At 42.3% G+C, this 13,399-nt stretch overlaps 1 protein-coding gene across 1 annotated transcript; it reads right to left on the bottom strand.

Annotated features, from left to right (window-relative positions):
* Positions 1 to 4,609: 4,609 nt before the first annotated feature.
* LOC105556478 lies at positions 4,610 to 9,897 on the bottom strand. The gene is made up of 3 exons (XM_012003576.1): positions 8,847 to 9,897; positions 7,962 to 8,734; positions 4,610 to 7,903 (listed from the first exon to the last, which is right to left on the bottom strand). The coding sequence occupies exons 1-3, from the start codon at positions 9,895 to 9,897 to the stop codon at positions 4,610 to 4,612; spliced, it is 5,118 nt and encodes a 1,705-aa protein (XP_011858966.1).
* Positions 9,898 to 13,399: the final 3,502 nt, after the last annotated feature.

The raw sequence follows: 13,399 nt of genomic DNA on the forward strand, positions 1-13,399 counted from the left end.
CTAGGGGGGCAGTCCCACATAACCCGGGCCACTTTGTAAACTCCCTTCCCAGAGGGGGGCCCGGGTATCCCTAAAGGATTTCCACACGTAAAAAAAAAAAGACTCAGATGTATCATCTTTCTTATTTTTTAATGTGCTAGTGCACAATAACCAATGGTTTCTGGTCAAATGTGATTTTAAATTTGTTGTCCCACCACAATGTTTAATGTTAGCATTGCAAATGGTGCATACAGCATATTCAGCATCCTTACTTTCAAAATATGCCCATACAGGACTCTTTTTCCTAATGCTGTAAATAATACAACTATTAAAAATCTTATCAAAGTGAAAAGAAACAATGAAAGATAAATTGTTTTACAATTTTTACCCTGCATTATTTTTCTCCACAGCTGATTTTATTTCATTCACAAGAACTTTAGATTTTTCAACTTGTGGGTTAACAGTTAGTGCAGTTTCCTTGTCTGCTGGTTTTATCTGAAATCTGGCATTAGAATATTCATTGTTGGAAGATGGACCCGCTACTGATGATATATCATGTGTTTCGTGATGAGAGCTCACTGTACTGCATAACGTCACTGATTCTATGTCAGAGACATATGCATGAGAAACCAGGAGATCCTTGTTCCTAGTAAGTGATTGCTTTGGTATCATAACCCGTGTGCTGTAGAGAAGGAATTTCAAGTTATAGAAATGAATTAGAGATTCTATTATATATAAATTACAATAATTATTCTGTGAAACTTACTAATTAACATCATCAATCGATCGGTACAAAACATCAACAGCAAGGTTCCACTCTTGAACTATTGGACCGTGCATTTCTTGGACAAACTGCCAAGTCACTTTATCATCCTCTGAAATTATCATTTCAATATTATGTAACAATTAATTACAAATACTTGATAACATGATATCAATCGTATTTATAAATTCATAAAAAAGATACGTACGTATCAATTGAAGATACTCAAATTTAGTCAATTTTCTTGTAACGAAGGAGGGCTGTTCATTGATACGAAAATAAATCGTATAGACCTTAGGATCTATTGGATAAAAAGAAATGTGATAAATGAAACTAAATTTGATCCGTCAAATTCAATGAAATTCGATAATGCCAGAGAGATAAGGACCCATATTCTGAATCCTCTTTTGTCGCTAAAAGTGCCCGTAAAAGATCTTTTCAGCCAATAAGAATCCTTCAAAGCTACTTTTAGTGGCACTTTTATTGATAAAAGAGAATTCAGAATATGGACCAAGGTTGATGATCAGTTGTTGAGGTTAGTTTTCAAATTGCTTAGCAATAGATCCATTAAACAAGAATATAACTAATTCACATCTTACCTTTGTCTTTATACATTTTCACACACTTATCACCAACAATGTACAATAATTTTTCAATTTTTTATATGTACGCGCATCAGCATAAATGCCGTCCCTATTTGTGTGAGACGCACATACATAAACAGGCGGGTGACTAATCCGATCGTCGGACGACTGCGGCGCGACTTTCGGATTGGTCGTTCCATGGACGTAAGAATATATGGACGGAGCGTAATGTAGGATTTAGGACGAGGGGACCCAAGCGAGCGCGGTGAGGGGAAATTAGGTGGCGGCCACCGTAAAACCGTGGTGGCGGCCATATGTGATGACTAGGTGATTGTATAGGACGCCTCGTGATAGGCTGGTAGCGTCGCCGCCATATGTGATGACTGATGACTACTTTTCCCCTCACTGCTCTGGCTCGGCCCCCCTCACTTACACTCCGTCCATATATTCTTACGTCCATGGGTCGTTCGCTGTTGTGTGCGTGCGCCTCACACGGATAGGGACGACATTTATGCCGGTGCGTGTACGTCATTAAAGCCTTGTGTCCACAATGCTAGAAATCGGTCCAAAATCTCAATCCAAGAAATGTGTAGCCAATCAACTTGCAGTTTTGTCGTAAAAGATGCTAAATGCCTAGATAGCCTAAGTTGGGTGCGTTTTGGAACACATTCGAAATCATGCAAAACTACTTGGTGCATGACATAGATCTTATATACCAAGATCTATGGTGCATCATAGGGTCTGTTCTTTATTGCTGCACTCCTGAACTAGTGCACACTGGTGCAATAAGTTGGAATAAGAGGTAATCTATTTGTTTCATTTTAACTTATTGCACTAGTTCAGTAGTGCAGTAATAAAGAACAGGCCTATGATTAGCACAGCGATTTCAAATGTGTTCCAAAACGTACCCAACTTGGAACATTACTACAGCATTAGAATTTTAACTTTTTTCTTTATTTTAAGGCGAAGCAAATTTTCGATATTTACAAGAAAAAACCGAATATCGATATATTGGATCTCAAAAACATTGGTAGTTAAAAATCGATTAATCGACCAAAAAAATCGGACGTTTCGATTAATCGGTCAACATCGCGCATCCCTATGTTTAACCATTCTTCTTGTCGTAAGTTAAATGGGAAGTACAGTCCTTGCGGTAGATTTATCGCTGCGTCTTTTAGGCTGTCAATTATACTTTCTATCGGTGTTAGTCTGGGGTGTAGATTCCTTCTTTAATGTATGTTATATAGTCTAATGTGTCTATGGTGTCATGTGTTAAGTCGTTTATGATGGCGTTAATTAACGTGTAGTGTTCGTCTAGATCGTGTCGTCGGCTATGTGTCACTAGTTGATTCTGTATTTTTTCTATTAGTCCCTTTAAGATATTTTCGTTTTGTTCTATTGCCTTTTCTAGGTCGTCGATATGTGTTAGTGTTGAGTTTATTACTCTCAACTGATTTTGTAGCGCATGTTTTGTCACTTTGTCCGCTTCTTTTAGTAATGAGATTTGTTCATTTATTAGTTTTTCGTCGTCTGCGTCCATCGTTCCGAAAAGTGTCTTTGCTATAGATCCTATTCCGTCTATTATTCGGCGTCGCTTATTCGGTGTTTTGTACATTGTCTTAACTCTTTTTATGAGTTGTTGTATTCTCTGCTCTCCTTTGCTTATTATTGCATGGAGGTTTTTACACGTGCTCTCATGAGCTAGTAATCTGTTGCACATTGCTTCAGTGCGTTCAACGTATTGCGTTACCTGTCTCAGTCGCGTGTTTAGGGGAGTGAGGTCTGTTTTTATCACCAATTTCCATGAAGTTTCGACGGAGTGCATTCTTCCTACTTTTTCGAAGTATATTCCAGGTTGTGTGTCGAACGGTGTCACTTCGTACGGTGGTGCTGTGCCAGGGTTTTCTGTTGCCATTGCGTAGTATATCAATATCGTTACTCTGAAAGTTAAAGGTTCGCGTTACTTCCTTAGGCGTTATTCTATGCGATATACTCGTCTTCTATCGCTTGGGCTTGTCTTTCTTTGTCTCCGAAGTGTGGTCTTATCAGGTATAATATAGTTTGTTGTGATATCTTTTAACTCTCTTCGCGATAGGTTAGACGTTTTATTCGTGATGCTGTCATTAGTATTCAGTCCCTTAGTTGTTGGCAGGCTGTTGTGCTAAGCTGTTGCTCTGAAGTAAAAATGCATTTTCTTGATCCTCGGTCGGTCGAAAGTGTCCGTTCTCGTTTTAATTTTGAGGATAGTGGTTCTGGGGATGACGAGGGTGTCATCCCTACCGTCGAGCGGGAGTTTGATGTACGTTTTGACGATTTCGAGGACATCTACGGGGACATCTTCGAGGACTACTCCGAGGACGATCTCAATCTTGGTTCAGAGTTGGCCCCGGTTTTGTCTAATCCTGACGATCCCTTGGAGAACATTAGTGACGACGATTTCAGTATTGGGCCTATGGTGTCCCCGGTTTTGTCTGATCCTGACGATCCCTTGGAGGGCATTAGCGAAGTTGGTCCCATGTGGGACGTCAGTGATGACGGGGGCGAGGGCGGTGACGGCTCGGACCAGGGCGAGATCGTTTTGACGTCATGGGGTCGCCCGACCGATTTTTTTCGTCATTTGCTGGTTTCCCACGCGAGTTTCTGGAGACCCTCCTAAACGGGGATCTTGACGACTCGGACGGCGAAGTTGTTATATCCGGGGAGGAGTAAGGCGTCCGAGGTAAAAATATATTTTTATTTATTTGCTATTTCTTTACAGGTGCCATCTTTGGTAGTTTCTCCTTTTTTTTGTTCCCGTCATTTTAAGTAGTCAACTTTCTCATGCTTGTAGCTTTCTCACGCTCTATCGCTAAGTTTGTTACGTGATCTTCGGCTCTCGTTGCTTTTCTGCTTAATCTTGGTTGGGTTTCGAGATGTTGCCACACGGGACTATTGGGTTGATCCGGGAAGTAATGCTCTATGATTTGACTGCACAATGCTCTTTATTTGACGAGCTCACAAACGAAATAAAATTAGCTGATTCCACCTCTGAACTAAACTCTCGCCATCTTTTCTTCTTCCTTCCTACTTCCTCTCTGCACCACCTTACACTTTAGTGTTGATGGCGCATCGAACATATATGTATATTAAACATATCGTCCGCCTTGAAAATCTCCGCTTTTCAACAAATACTAATAGGAGCGTTAAACCATGAACGTAAACTAAACTTAATCTTATTTAAGATACATTGATAAAAGAATCAAAAAAAAGAAAATCCGCAATATCGCTTAAAATTTACTTATGTCTAATCGAGTGTCGGTACGATACAAATCTTTGAAAGGCTACGTTGTACAATACCATTGCTAGTCTTGATGCTAACGACTCGAACAAGTTTATCCTTTCCAGGATGAATCTCTGTTATGCGACCAAGCTTCCATTGTAGTGGCGGCAATCTATCGTCTCTTAGAATTATAAGCGTGTCAGGTTTCAATGAATCAGTAAGATTACAGCTCTTCCACTTATTTCTGGGCTGCATTTGAGATAACACTTCTCTACTCCATCGAGACCAAAAGTGTTGTAATAATTTAATCAATAATTGGTAACGAGTTAGACGATTTGAAACGGTGTCCTGCAAATCCACCTGAGGTATAGCAGTCAAGGATGAACCGATCAAAAAATGACCCGGGGTAAGAGCAGAGAAATCATTAGGATCACTCGACATCGGTGTCAGAGGCCTAGAATTAAGAATTGCTTCAATCTCTGTCAATAATGTGTAGAATTCCTCGAATGTCACGAGTGGATTGCCAAGAACTCGCTTCAGATGCGTCTTGGCGGACTTTATGCCGGCTTCCCAAATGCCACCCATGTGGGGAGAGTAGGGCGGTATAAAATGCCACTTAATTGATCGATCGGATAAATACTGTGATACCTCTGACTGATGAGATTTGTCTCGTAGTAAATTCAACAGAGCCTTGAGCTCATTATTGGCGCCAACAAAATTAGAGCCGTTATCTGAGTAAATATTCGCGCATTTACCTCGCCGCGCAATAAACCGCCGTAATGCATTGAGAAATGCCGCAGTGCTGAGATCGGTTACAAGTTCTAGGTGTACCGCACGCGTTGCGAGACACACAAATAAACATAAATATGCCTTGGATGATTTGTTCCGTGAGACCTTAACGTTGAACGGTCCTCCGTAATCTACCCCTACGTTTAGAAATGCGCGGCAGGGCGTGACTCGACATTCAGGCAAGTCACCCATTAATTGGTGAGGATTCTTTGCACTCGTACGAAAACAGATGATGCACCCGTGCAGAACTCTTCGGACCGCGGATCGTGCACTTAAGATCCAATATTTCTCGCCTATGATACTTAATAATGCTTGCAGACCGGCGTGCAAATTTCTCACATGTTGATCTCGGATGATTAGTTTCGTGATATGACCGCCGGACGATAGCACTACTGGAAAACGCTGTGTGTACGGCAATGGAGCTTGCCGAAGGCGTCCTCCAACTCGTATAAGCCCATTGTCATCGATGAACGGGTTTAATGACAATAGTTTGCTATTTCCTTGCAACTTGCGCCTACTTGTCAAATCTCGTATTTCTTGCGGGAAATCTCGTGCTTGGTTGAGTCTCAGGATCGTTGTAGTTGCTTGCTCTAACTCTTCTACCGATGGCAACTGTATCTCCTTTATTGTTGGATTCAGGGTGGATTGTCGATTATTAGAGTCTCTAGATTTCCTTGTCACCAACAATTGTTTGACATTGCGAATGAATCGTAAGCAGTATACCATTATGTTTTTAAGTTTTGACCAAGAAGAATATCGCTCTAACAAGTCAAACTCTTGAATAACGTTGTTGAGAACGGGTATTTGCTCTGCTGCTTCGACGACACTTGTGTTTATAACTTCTTCATCGATTGGTTTAGATTTATGATATATGTCGATGTGTTGAGATAGCCATGGCGGGCCGTTCCACCATAATCTAAAATTCTCCAATTGCTCTGGGTTGATGCCACGTGACAATACGTCCGCGGGATTGTCCTTAGAAGACACATGATGCCAGCAGTTCTTATTGGATAGTCGCTGTATTTCAGCGACTCTGTTCGCTACAAAGGTCTTCCACTCAGTTGGCTCTCCGGCGATCCAAGCTAATGTGACCTGTGAATCCGACCAATAGTGTATCTCATCGATTGATAAGGTTAACGCCTCCAGAACTTTGCGCACGAGTCGCGCAAGCAGAAGGGCTCCGCATAATTCAAGCCTCGGTATACTGATGACCTTTAAAGGAGCTACTCTGGACTTCGCTGAATGTAACCTTACTAAATATTCTCCCTCGACGGTGAGTGATCGAATGAAAATGCATGCTCCGTAGGCACTCTCGGATGCATCACAGAATCCATGAAGTTCAATCTTCTTAGGATTTGCGCAAACGATGAGTCGTGGAATTGAGATGCTACTGATAGAAGACAACTGGCTGTAATATTGCACCCACATGGTATGCAAATCGGCTGGCAGAGATTCGTCCCATCCGATTTTTAGACGCCAGAGCTGCTGAAGGATGATTTTGGCTCTGATACAAGCCGGCCCAACTAAGCCTAGTGGGTCGTAAATCTGGGATATGAGTGATAAGAGTGTTCTCTTCGTTATTCGTGTGTTGTCACTCTTCGTGTTTATCTTGTATCGAAGAACATCATCCAGTGGATTCCAATAATGTCCCAGTGTCTTGACCTCGTCTCCAATAGGTTGATCATCCGCTGATGTGTTCTCGATTTCATCTATGATAATGGCGGGTGTGTTTGAATTCCATTTCCTAAGTGGAAATCTGCCGGTGAGCAATATTCGACTGATTTCTTTCTTAATGATCTTGACTTGCTCTATCGTATCGCCACCGGTAAGCAGGTCATCGACATAGAAGTCGTTCAGAATGATGTTACTGATGAATGGAGACTCCTGTTCGTGTTGATAAGCCACTTCATGAAGACATCGGATTGCGAGGAACGGTGCTGTGGCGAGTCCATATGTGATTGTATTTAATCTGTATTCCTTTATCGGTTGACTCCAATCTGACCGCCACAGGATTCTCTGAAGATCGCGTTGATCATCTCGTAATTGTATCTGCCGAAACATTTTTATTATATCTGCAGTAATAACGTATTGATGTTGTCGGAAACGAGCGACGATTGCAAACAGATCTTGCTGAATAGTAGGGCCGACTCGCAAGATGTCATTAAGAGAAACGTTGGTAGATGTCTTACACGATGCATCAAAAACAACGCGTAATTTAGTCGTTGTGCTCGATTCTTTTAACACTGCGTGATGCGGAATGTAGTGGTACAATGTCTCGTTCTGGACGTCGGAGCTGTTGACTTCTGTCATGTGGCCTAATGTGAGGTACTCATCTAAAAATGCCTTGTATTGCATTTTCAGTTCGGGTTGTCGATCCAATCTCCGGTTCAGTGCTCGTAAGCGTTTGACTGCCGTGCTACGGGATTCTCCCAACTGATCGATGTCTTGACGAAATGAAAGTCCAACAATAAATCGTCCATCTTGATCTCTACGATGCGTTGTCTTAAACTCCTCCTCGCATAGTTGTTCCTCTTGTGAATATTTTTTTAGTTGGGGTATACTCCTCTATTCTTCAAAATTCTTCAACTTGTTCTTCGAGGGTCTTCTCAAAAGCTACTCCACATGTTACTATCTCTGTGTCAGCGTGCTTCATCTTAGTTGGCAAAATGTTACCCGACACAATCCAACCTAGTTTAGTTTTCTGTAGTATTAATTGACCGCCTGACATGTGGAGTTGTCCTACGCACAACAGTCTCCAAAATACACCGGCTCCGAGAAGTATGTCGATTTTCCCCGGCTTGTGAAAAGACGTATCTGCTAGGACAATATTATCTGGAATTGTGATCTGTTGAATATCGATTCCGGACATTGGTAAGTTTTCGGTGATTTGATCCAGAATTAGAAACGAAAGATTTGATTTGAATTCGTTCACTCGTGATTTAATCGTCGCGTGAACGGATTTCTTAACAGTAGAGCGGTTTAAGTTGACGCCAGAGATCGAAACATCTGCCTCGTACTTTGTTAACTGTAGTTTGTCGCAAAACTGCGTCGTGATCAAATTCGACTGAGATCCCGAATCCAAAAGAGCTCTGCACACATGCGATCGACCTGACTTATCGTAAATTAGGACTAGTGCTGTAGACAGTAAGCCTTGCGGTCTCTTCCTAGCCACGCATTGCGATAATGAAACTTGATCTGATTGATCCTTTGACTTATTATTACGAGTATCTGACTTGATGCTGCTCCCTTCACTAGGCGAAGCTTCGCTCTGATTCTCGACACGCGGTCGGTCATAATGGATTAACGTGTTTTTTACCACATCGCTTACATCCGCCCGCCAAGCATTTCTCAACCGAATGACTATCACGCAAACAGTTAAAAGACAATTTGATTCGCTTTATCTCATTCACTCGCTCTTCGGCAGACAATTCTTTGAATTTAGTGCAATTATAAATAGAATGATCGCCCTTACATGTTGGACAAGCCTTGGAAGTATCTTTAGTGCTCACGCATGAAGTAGTTTGTTCTGGTTTCTTATCCTTCCGTTCGGCTTGCACTTTGTTAGTTGTAAGTTTCGCGGGCTGCAAGGTCTCCAATACTGAGCAATGTTGTGTCAAGAAATCTGTGAGTTGCTTAAATGTCGGAGGAGTATTTGTCGTGATACTTGATTCCCATTTACGCCTTGTGGCTGCATCTAATTTAGAACTTACTAAATAAATCATGAGACAGTCCCATTGATCAGTTGGTTGACCAAGTGTTTTGAGCGCTCGTAAATGTTTAAGGATATCGTCTACGAGTTTACGAAGCTGTGAAGCTGATTCCTTTGGAATCGAGGTTATGTCAAAGAGCGAATGTACGTGATGGTGTAACATCAGACGTTTATTCTCAAATCTCGTCTTTAACAATTCCCATGCTTCGTGATAATTATCCGCCGTGGTTTCTAGGGAGTTTATTACTTGAGCAGCGACTCCTTGAAGCGAAGAGCGCAAATAATAAAATTTCTGAATATCTGACAAGGTATTGCACTCATCGATGAGCGCTTGAAATGAATCTCGGAATGACAGCCACTGCGAATAATTGCCATCGAACTTAGGGAGATTGAGCTGCGGCAATTTTATGCTGGATGTCGCAACTCCCTCTGGTTCGTCGACTGCTGGAGTCCTGAGTGGTCTCGAAGCTCCTGGTGTGTCGCGTGGTGTCGTTGGCGCAAGGAGCCGTTTGGCCAACGCCATCGAATGATAATATGTAGTTTCGAACTCTGATCGTTCCCTTTTTTGTTCTTCCGATTGATTAGGATCCTCATCCTCTGCCTGAATATCCTCTATTTTAGCTTGAGCAATCTCGAATTGATCCCATAAACCGCGGAGCTTTTGTTCTCTTACTGCGATCTCCTCAGGGTCCGCGCTCTCAATGGTAAGATCTGTGAAGTAATTGTGAATGCGAGTTACCTGACCTTTAACGATTCCCCTCTCTTTGTTTAGTGAGGTTAATCGTGATGCATCGCTTTCCTTTTGAGTTGGCATTGTTATGCGGAAATCAAAGTAATTCTATGTAATATGACAATACAGACCAAATAAATCCAAACCGCAGATCCGACACTGCGTCGACCTGCTGCTATGCGTGAGAACTGTTGTCTAAATAACAAGACTGAGACGTCGTAATCTCTTATCTCGATGGGTGTTGCACACAAGAGGGTGCGATACGATGTATTGTCTTCGTCTGCGAAATTGACCGGACTTGTGGAAGTTTCCTTAACCTCACACACTCGTGAATCCGACAGATCTTCGGGCTGTGTTCAGCGACCGATTCACTTTTTCCTGCGCACAAGCGGCCACACTGTCGCTTGGATACGCATCGGCTACAAGATGGTGTCCGGAATTCCTTCGACGTTCACTTCTCGAATCTTCGCTGTATGTGTAATGCGTTGCCGCGATCTATGCTTCTGGCCCTTGCACCAATGCAATAGATAACCTCTAACAATGATTATCAATGATAATTTGTCGTGAACTTCCCGAAATTCGCGGGAATTGAGCTCTCGCGTCACTGATTCCTGGTAATACGACGATCTGCGACGTGCACTGAGATCGGTTAATTTTACGTGGCCCAGGAATTTCCCAATGCTGAGCCCGTATCCGGCTCGAAGGACCAAAATGTTGCCACACGGGACTATGGGTTGATCCGGGAAGTAATGCTCTATGATTTGACTGCACAATGCTCTTTATTTGACGAGCTCACAAACGAAATAAAATTAGCTGATTCCACCTCTGAACTATACTCTCGCCATCTTTTCTTCTTCCTTCCTACTTCCTCTCTGCACCACCTTACACTTTAGTGTTGATGGCGCATCGAACATATATGTATATTAAACACGAGATAGGCTGGGAGCCAAGTCTGCCTTGTCAGTTGCTGTCGTCGAGTTCTTTTCTCAGTCGTCTTTTGGTCGCTTGAGCAGCTCGTTCGTTATGTCTATCAACGGTAAGGCGGTATCTAGCTCCGAAGTGCCTGCTGTCAATGTTGGCAGCGGTTCGGGCGATCCTCTGCCGGTAGAGGCTGGAGTGCCTGTGGCCGACGTTTTGGAGCAGGTGGCTCAACGAGTGGTGGATCAAGTCGATCCTGTCGGCTTGTTGATGGACAAGTCTGTTTTCGACCTCGTCGGCGATTTCAGCGCTTACGCCGCTGATTTACTGGACATCGTCGCAGAGACTTTTCCGACGCCCGGGGAGTTCCTTTCTTGGTACGATTCTTTGTCTGGGATGTCGCCTTGCAAGGGATCTGGGGAATCCGGCGACTCCACGAAGGAGGAGTAGACACTTCTTTATTTTGGTTAGTATGTATGTGTCTTATGGCTTTCTCACGCTGCTTCATTTTACTATCTTTGCTATATGATCCATGCTTCTGGTTACCTCTATGTGTCTCAGCTTTGGCTGTTGTTTCTCGTCGTCCTTTCCTTAGTTCTTTTCTGGCCTTCGGTATGTTCCTTCGAGTTCCGATCTCATTAAAGGATCTTGTGGTGGAGCCCGTGGAACAGCCTGACGATCCTGTTCTGTCGGAGGATGGTTCCGATTTGGATTTGTTGGACGATCGTCCCTCGGATGATTGGTCCGTGATTTCGTCTGACGTTATTTCTATTTCCTCCGGGGACTTGGATGTTTTTCCTGTTTATAATACGGAGGAGGAGAGTGTTGTTACTAAGGATCAGGAATCTGTTTCTGAGGAGGAGGATCTCGTCCTTGAGGATGAAGTGGAGGTGTGTATGTTTCGGGACGAGTCGGGTTAGGTAAGTATGTTTTAGTTTTCGATGAACAGTTTAAGTCTGTTGGCGTGTACGCGGATAGTTCTTCGTCCCATTTTAACTGAATAATTTACGTCGTTATGCTTTTCTATTATTATATAAGGTCCGATCCACTGAGGTTCTAGCTTTTTAGATCTTCCTCTTCGTAGGGTTTCGTCTAATAAAAGCACTTTATCGCCTACTTTGAAGCTCGTTTCCTTTGCTTTTTATCGTAATATTTTTTGCTCTTTTCTTTTTCTTCTTTTGAATTAGCTTTTGCTATTTGATTTGCTGCGCGTATTCTTTCCTTTAATTCTTGCGCGTAGTCATCGTATGTGTATGTAAGCTTTGGTGGTTGGTTAAGAGCTGAGGGTAGGATTGCCTGGTGACCGTATATTAATTCAAAGGGTGTAAATCCCGTTGTTGTGTGTGGTGTTGTATTATACGTGAACATTGCGTATGGCAACCATTCGTCCCAGTCGCTTTGCTCAGGATTTATATAATGGCGTAAATACTCTGCTAGTGTTCGATGGGATCGTTCTAGTGCACCATTACTTTCTGGATGGTATGCAGTTGTGTGAATTTTTTTGATTTTTAATAGTTTACATGTATTTTTAAAGATTTCGCTAACAAAATTTGTGCCTTGGTCTGTCAGCACTTTTTGTGGTATACCGTGTTCAAGTACTATTTTTGTCGCGAATGCTTTGGCAACTGTATTCGCTTCTTGGTTAGGTATAGGTATGACTTTGCTAAATTTCGTTAAATTATCTTGGAATGTGAGGACGTACTTATTTCCTGCTTCGGTAATCGTTAGCGGTCCTACTATGTCTAATGCACATTTTTCAAAAGGCATAGAGGGTGTATCTGTAAGTACTAAGGGCATTCGGGTTTTTTGTCGTAGTTTATTTTTCTGGCAATAATCGCATTTGGCTATATATCTCTCGACATCTTTAGTTATTCCGTGCCAATTGCGTAGCAACCTGATGCGTTTAAGAGTTCGCGCTACTCCTTGGTGTCCTCCTACGGGGGCGTCGTGATACTCGTATAGTATCTGTTTCTTCTCTTCTTCCGAGTATTCTTCTCGTTCCTCTTCTTCTTCTTCGTTATCTTCTTTCTTGAAGTTATTTATTCGTTCCTCATTTTTAATTGGGTATCTGCTTAGAGTATCTGCGTTTGTATTTCTTTTTCCTGATTTATGGATGATCTCATAGTCGTATTCTTCTAGCTTGAGTCTCCATCTTATTAGTCTGGATCCCGGATCAGTTACATTGAATAGCCATATGAGCGGCTTGTAATTATCTTGAATTTGGTTCCATAGACGTATGGTCTGAAATGCTTTACTGCCCATACTATTGCTAGTAATTCTTTTTCGGTTGTATTATTAGTTCTGTTCTGCTCGTGATAGTACACGACTGGCGTATGCCACTGGCCGGTCTTGACCTACCGTACCTTGCGATAGGATGGCTCCGATGGCGTAATCTGAGGCGTCCGTTGTAATGAGAAACTTCTGATTGAAGTTGGAGTATCTCAGCACAGGTGCTGTTGTTAATTTAATTTTTAATTGCTCGAACGCATTTTGTTGGGCTGTCGTCCATTGAAATTTTTCTCCCTTTTTTGTCAATTTCGTAAGTGGTTTTGCTATTTTTGAAAAATCTTCAATAAAGTTTCGGTAGTATCCTGCTAGACCGATGAATGATTGTACATCTTTGACTTTGCGAGGGATCGGGAATTCCCTTACTGCTTCTAGTTTCGAA

This window comes from Vollenhovia emeryi, unplaced genomic scaffold (assembly GCF_000949405.1).
Source record: "Vollenhovia emeryi isolate VEMERY1.0 unplaced genomic scaffold, V.emery_V1.0 DF939991.1, whole genome shotgun sequence".
NCBI lineage: Eukaryota > Metazoa > Arthropoda > Insecta > Hymenoptera > Formicidae > Vollenhovia > Vollenhovia emeryi.

What these genes read in the sequence shown, in the direction of transcription:
- LOC105556478 (XM_012003576.1), bottom strand. Translation starts at nt 9,897, where the DNA reads ATGCCAACTCAAAAGGAAAGCGATGCATCACGATTAACCTCACTAAAC. An exon ending in TTCCAAGGCTTGTCCAACAT is followed by an intron (nt 8,735 to 8,846) that starts GTAAGGGCGATC and finishes TTTGCGTGATAG; the next exon opens with TCATTCGGTTGAGAAATGCT. An exon ending in AGAAGACCCTCGAAGAACAA is followed by an intron (nt 7,904 to 7,961) that starts GTTGAAGAATTT and finishes TATTCACAAGAG; the next exon opens with GAACAACTATGCGAGGAGGA.